Genomic DNA, 7262 nt, shown 5'->3' on the forward strand with positions numbered 1-7262 from the left:
TTTTAGCCCAAATGTGTAACAGTTAGTTATAAATTAACAAAATGATTTAGGCCGAAATTTGTTATTTTGGACCAAAAAAAGTTTTCCAGCCCAAAATTTTCAAGCTCGACTGGCCAAGCCGAACCGAATTTGTAGTTTTATTTTCTTGATTTTTATTGTTTTAAGTAATTCATAAGAATTTAATACATAGTAGCCCAAATGTGTAATAATCCATTAGTTATTTAGTATCAAAAATATTTTAGCCCAAATTTTTAAGCTCAAATGGCAAAATTAAAAATTAAAAATCAAAAATCCAAAAACCAAAATTAGCCCAAAACCGAACCATGCACACCCCTAGATTTAAACGCGGCCAAAATGTGTAGAATCAACTAATATGGATCTCATATTCATCTACAAAACATTTAGGTTTGTGATCACATCTATTACCTAAATAATCATACCCATAATATATTAATAATCACAAGGTAACATTTGCATGTGTAAACATTTAATAATAATAATAATAATAATAATGATATAATAATATCAGTCAGTGATCATTACGTACAGAATATTAAAATAAGATGGCGAGAATGCGAAAATTCGCGGGAGAATTAACGATAATTCATAACCGAAACCGGTCGAATTAATGAACAGATTACCTGCAAAAACAGAAGCAAATTGAATGAATATATGAACTTGATCTGTATAGAGAGAAAATAATAAAGTGGTATAAATAGAAGTGTAATATTATGAGTGTGTGATCTGTTCGATAAAGTTTCACCAAACAAAAATAATATTACACAGTGTCACGTTATTGTCACGTTGGTAAGGAGTTTAAAGTTTTTACTAGCTTTTATATTAAAAGAACTAGTTTTTATTCTTCGTATTATGGGGTTGTTTTATATTATTTGTTTCATAACCCGGTTTAAAAACTATTTAGGTTTGGTGATACCCATGACCCACTTATTTTTTTTTACTATAAAATTGTTTATTAGTTATAATAAAAAAGATAATAAATTTTAGTATATCCCTATTTTATAGGATTTTCATACCAAATATTTGATAAGATTAATTTTTAATTTAATAAGATGTTAGACATCATTTAAGGGTTATCTGGGTTTAGTGAGACTTATACTCATAAATTCGGGTCAAATGCATGAGACAGACTTTGGGGAGTGTATGAGTGGCTTAATGAAGGTTGACCGAGATCTTTGTGATCTCCGGCTCGGTCCTGAGAGCGTCCGGGTTTTACCACCAGTGGGTCTTCGGACGAGTGGGTTCTTCCCGAAACTGGAGATAACTTGGAGACAGTTAAGGGCTCCGTACGGCTGGATTAGGCCAGCTGGCAGCGGTCTTTTGCCATTGGGTCACCACGTACAATTATCTGTTTGTTGGCCATTCATATAAAAAACAACAAAATTATTATTTAATCTTTTTTTTTTAATTGAGTGAGGTAAAGTGATTGATTGACAAACAGGTTGACCTCACTCATTTGAACCCGGATAACATGCCCTTTGTCGCCCCTTTTGTAGTTGCGTAATGGTGTATGGCGTCCTCTTTGACGTGCAATGGGTGTAAATTAAGTAAGTAATCTCAAACTCGAAGTCAACATATTTGGGACCTTACAAGTTACAATTAAAGCTCATGTTTTAGTCATTAGTAATTTTTTCTTTAATTTTATTGTTATGAAGAGGTTTGATAATCGCTTCTAAACACCTAATTGGAGCGGTTCAGCATCTTCTGTGGCACTTTTGTTAGTTTTTATGGGCTGTTTTGCAAATATAGATCTTTTGGGACGGTTTGGTTATCCGCCTCATAGATAAACCATAATTTAGTACGATATTTTTTTAAAAAAAACCAGATAGCCCTTAAACGGGTAATTACTTGAGTAATTAGTAATCTCAAGTATAACACGTTCAACTCGAATTTTCAACTTATTTCGTGCCTTATGTTTATAAGTTATAGCTCTGAGGTTGATTTATGCATTATGTATTTATTTTTGTATATATGAACTATATATATTTTTTGGAATATAACTACACGTTATATGATATAAGTTATAACATCATATATCAATAATGTAATTATTCTATGGTTCAAAACATATTTTCATGACGAGTCAATCATGCAAATTTTTGGTTCAAAACATATATTTCCATAATTTCTTGGATGTATTATTTTAAATGTTTTGTCGTGTTTATATACACATTCAAGGAGCATTTGTTTTAACATTGAGGAATTGAAACGGAGTGATGAATCTGACAAACCAATCGCGTTGTTCGTTCCGCATCGGCACCTTAGAACGATGCACAACTCTCTCTCTCTCCTTATTTTCTCTCTTTCCCGCTCACAACCACCCAAATGTCCTCACCTACAAATGCACTTCCGCATCAATGCATCATCCCAAAATGTCATTGCCACCTCGAAATCAGATGCCATGCTAAATGCATTGCATTGTATCAATGACCTTCAAATAAACGCGGTTTCATCATTTAAAGCAGTGGTTCATAATGATGTAAAATGAAAGGTATGCCTTGTGTTAGATATGGTATGATGTAAAATGAAAGCAGTGGTTTCATAATTATATAAAATTTTGTTCTATGAAAATCAGTTATCTTTCAATGAGAAATTAAAAAATCTGAACACGCCTCCAATAACTCACGTCCGGTCTTTTCACCTCATTAAAAGCGCCTCGCTCATTCCCATCATACAACCCATTTTTTGGCATATCATAACAACACCGCTCATCTATCCTCTCCACACCAGACGCAGACCCACCCACTCTTTACGTGAGCTAAAGATTGCGTGCTCTTAACAACGCTAAAAACACGATTGTTTACTAGCTCTACATTAATTCTGAAAAAAAAAAACTTTATGATTCAGGTTCTTTTATATACAACTGTGAATTAGAACAATTTTGCATGTAATATGAAATTCTAAATCAAATACAAATGCATCATGCTTTTATTAGTTTAAAGTACCATACATATGATAACAGTCTTTACAACATATGCTGATGAAGTGAATCTTTACATATTTCATAAACATCCCAAGAAACACATCTTTCAAGATTACTTTCGGTATTTAAAATTCCGACGATGATTTCTAGTATAAGGTACAACCTTCGGTTGATAGACCTACGTGATCTCAAGTAGCTCACGGGTGGGTATCATATGAAGGAAATCAAATACCCCCTAAACTTAACAGTTTCAATAAACTTCCTACTCCATATTACAATAGTCCGCGTTCGCGAAATACAAATCACCTAAACTAAAGGGTCAAGCTAAAAGACCAAAATGGAACAGCCTTTATACACACATAACATATCATTCAAGAACTTCATGTATCTACCGTCACGTAAGTCAAATTACACTTTTTAGAAAATTAAATTTTCATTTGACCTTCCAAATGTTTTCTATTAATTTCCAGCATGGAAAGTATTTAAAAAAATAGTTAAAAGAAAACTTATGTTCAATAAGTACTAATTCAAAGTTCTAACTCAACTTCATAATAAGCTAAAATGTTTCTAAATCAAGCTACAATGAACAAAAAAAATCTATGAAACAATAAAATTGAAACGAAACTTGAAAAATAAACTGAAAAGAAAAGGTAGTATAAAATTCGTCACGAAGTGTGAAGAAACTTGAAAATCGAAAAATAAATTTACAAAGTATAAACATGCGCACTGGCACGAAACGTTTACTTACACGCACATATATATATATATATATATATGTATATGTACTAACACACACATATATGCATATATAATTGCACTACAATACCAACATACATATACTAGTATGCATATCCACTAAAATACCAAAAACTAATTACACTAATATATGATTAATATAATATACTTGTATAAACAAGTATACAACCACCTGCATGCAAACATACTTATAATAATTATTACTAACAGATAAATCATGATCAAAAGTTAGCTAACTAGGATAAAGAATCCTACATCGAGTACCTGGAAACGCCACCTACATGAAGACGTTAAACATAGATATAGACTAAAAGACGGAACCTAAATCCAACAATTATCCTTAAAACATAAATCCTAAAACACAAAGTACATAATTATAACACAAAGTTGTTCTAAAGTCTCACAAAAAACATGCTAACTAGCTAAATGCAAATGCAACTCGGATCTTCTAGTTTCTTCTAGATTCTTGATGTGTTGTAAGGGCTCTTAATGCCTATTCGATTCTCTTGATCCAACGGTCACTAAGTGTCTACCTGCCATAAGGATGGTAACGACTACCACCGCTATAACCTGCCCTACTACCGTACGGCCCACCCGCTCCATAACCCGAACCCACACCCGGCTCATACCCACCACCACCACCGCCCGGCCCACCATAACCACCATAGCCGCCACTATCACCGCCACCACCGCCACCTCGCCCGTACCCGCCTAACCCACCCGCTCCATACCCTCCACTATACGCCCCAGCATACCCACCACCACCATACGAACTAAACCGACTAGAGTACCCACTGAGTGGCGGCTCACCGCCCCTATAACCACCATAGTCACCGCCGTATTCACCACCATAACGGCCCCCGAAATCACTTCCACCGGGCCCGTACGGACCGTAATCACCAAACCTACTTGGCGGTCCTCCATAAGACCTATAAGGCGGAGGACCATACCCTCCACCACCACCACCGCTACCATAACCACCGCCATACGAATCATCAAACCCGTCATAACCACCGCCGCCGCCGCCGCCGCCGGCATATCCTCGACCCTTAGGTTCCCTACTGTATGAGCTAATTCCTGACTGCGAAGACTTCTTTGGTTCAGCCTTCTTGATCTCAACCTACACCAAATAAACACGTTAACCTGTTTCTTCTCTATAAACTTAAAACAACTTCATTTACCCGTAAAACTTTTATAACCCTTTGACCAAATTTTGACCAAATTTTACATTTACAGTTTTATATGAAAAATAATAATAATAATAATAACGCGAGTATCCTACATCCATTCCACACGCGCCGTTTAAAATAAAAACTTACCTGTGTACCATTCATGTCAATCATATTCCCATTGACAAGAATGTCATCAACCGATTGCTCACTTTCAAACACGATAAATCCAAACCCTCGAGGGCGTTTTGTCACATGATCTCTAATAATTTCATGCTCGGATACTTGTCCATACTTTGAAAAGAACTCTTTGAACTCCTCTAAACAAAGCAAACAAAACAATCATAAGCACCAATACAATCATAATAAACATGAACATTTAAATAAATTTAATTAATTTCACATGCTAACCTTCGGTAACTACAGCTGGAATCCCACCAACGAATATCTTCTTAGTTTTGAAATCTTTATGCCCGGTAGAGCCTTTGGGGATAGTTCTCTTGAGTTCAACCTGTCAGATATTTAACAACAAAATAATTAAAAAAATCTTATTTTTTTCAATTTCCAGTTACTTGTAAAACATTCAAATAAAATACTAAGCAATCAAATAACCAAACAACCTAAATGTATACAATTCATTTAAATAAATTAACTTTCTGTAAAAATTTGTTATCTTTAAAAGCAAAATGACATTAAAATAATACAAAGTCATAATTTTTTTCGATTTCTTTAACTTTCTTAAAACATTCAAATAAAACAAGATTTGCTAATCAATACCTATTATATACCTATCCATTCAAATAAACTAATTTTCTTTAAAAAAAAGTTGTTATCTTTAAAGCAATATCACATTGGAATGTGCAAACAAGTCAGACCCACAAGACCGACCCGACCCAGGCCCAAACCCAAACCCGTTTAGTGGTATACTTAAAACCCAGAAACCGACCCTACTGAAAATAACCGGGTCCAATCAGTTCAAGTCTTGCGGGTCTAACCCTGTTCCCCGACCCAGACCCGGACACGTTTAATGGTATTCTCAAGAACTGAGACCCGACCCTTATGTAAATAATCAGGTCTGATCGGTTCAAATCTCGCGGGTCTTACCCTGTTTACATAAACAGAAAATGTTCAAACCCGCAAAGCACGACCCAGACCCGGACCCGTTTAATGGTATTCTTAAGACCCGAGACCCGACACTATCACACTATCATAAATAACCGTGTCTGATCGGTTCAGGTCTCGTGGGTCTTGCCGGTTTACGCTCAATCCTAATATTATCACATCACAAACAACATAAAAACAATAAACACAAACTCAACTATTACACCTAACTCACCTGTTTCCCATCAATAACATGAGTCTCCTTAATAATAGTATCAACAACCGAAGGATCCGCATAAGTAATAAACCCGAACCCCCTCGGCCGACCCGTCAACCGATCTTTCATAATAACCGAGTCCGTAATCGATCCGTACTTCCCAAAGTACTCGACAAACGTAGCTACACATATACACCCACAGACATCAAATACAATCATACAAATACAAATTCAATCAAATTAATAATAAAGTTAGTGTTTTTATCTACTAACTGATCTGGGTTTCCTTCGATAAGCCTCCTATGAATATCTTGCTGTAAAAAAATTAAATTTTTTTAAGATTTGGGGAATTGGGGTTAGGGTTTGGATAATAATAATAATAATAATAATATGTGAAATTGACATACCCAGGACTGGCGCCATCGCCGAAATCGGATCGCTTGGAAGCCATTGAAGTGAATTGAATGAATTGGGTGAGAATTTGGAATTAGGGTTTCGAATGTGTGTGTGAATTTGATGGTTTTGAGAATTGGGTGGGTGGGTGGATCTTATAGGAATGCGTTATGTGGTGGATATAAGGGTTAGGGTTTTTTTTACTTTTGGTATTTGAATAAGTTATATGTTTTACGGTAGAGTTTGGTATGCAGAAAAAACAGTGAAAATATGAAATAAATGTATGTTTGGTTTAGAACGGACAATTTAGACACGTATATAAATAGACGAAACGAATTTACTTGAATGAAGCGGGTATCATGTATAGTCTTGACATGTTTCGTGTGTTAAATAGGTAGACATTAATTAACTTGTTAATTTTCGTTGTTTACATGTTAGATACCCATTAGTACCTGATCAGTCGATCTCCCCATCAGACGCCGTCGCCTGCAACCAAGTTGTCTCTCAAAGTGACCAAATCGAACCTTTTTCTGATTTGAGTATAGTTATATGCATCGGGTTAACTTTTGTGAACTTTCGACGGCTTATGTTTCACTAAACATGATCTTAAGTATGTGTCCAAATAGCTCTTATAATGTCTTATTGCGTATACCTAGTGTTAACAAATTTCCGTGTTGTGTACAGG

The 7262-nt window shown here is 35.2% G+C and overlaps 1 protein-coding gene across 1 annotated transcript; it reads right to left on the reverse strand.

Moving 5' to 3' along the window:
• Positions 1-3884: 3884 nt before the first annotated feature.
• LOC143605616 (heterogeneous nuclear ribonucleoprotein 1-like) lies at positions 3885-6694 on the reverse strand. The gene is made up of 6 exons (XM_077081668.1): positions 6592-6694; positions 6458-6498; positions 6203-6366; positions 5278-5377; positions 5017-5186; positions 3885-4817 (listed from the first exon to the last, which is right to left on the reverse strand). Exons 1-6 carry the CDS (start codon positions 6633-6635, stop codon positions 4227-4229), a joined length of 1110 nt encoding a protein of 369 aa, XP_076937783.1. The 5' UTR covers positions 6636-6694; the 3' UTR covers positions 3885-4226.
• Positions 6695-7262: the final 568 nt, after the last annotated feature.

Source organism: Bidens hawaiensis, unplaced genomic scaffold (genome assembly GCF_021521415.1).
Source record: "Bidens hawaiensis isolate Kalapana, Puna unplaced genomic scaffold, B.hawaiensis_p1.1 tig00070401_1, whole genome shotgun sequence".
NCBI classification, from domain to species: Eukaryota; Viridiplantae; Streptophyta; class Magnoliopsida; order Asterales; family Asteraceae; genus Bidens; species Bidens hawaiensis.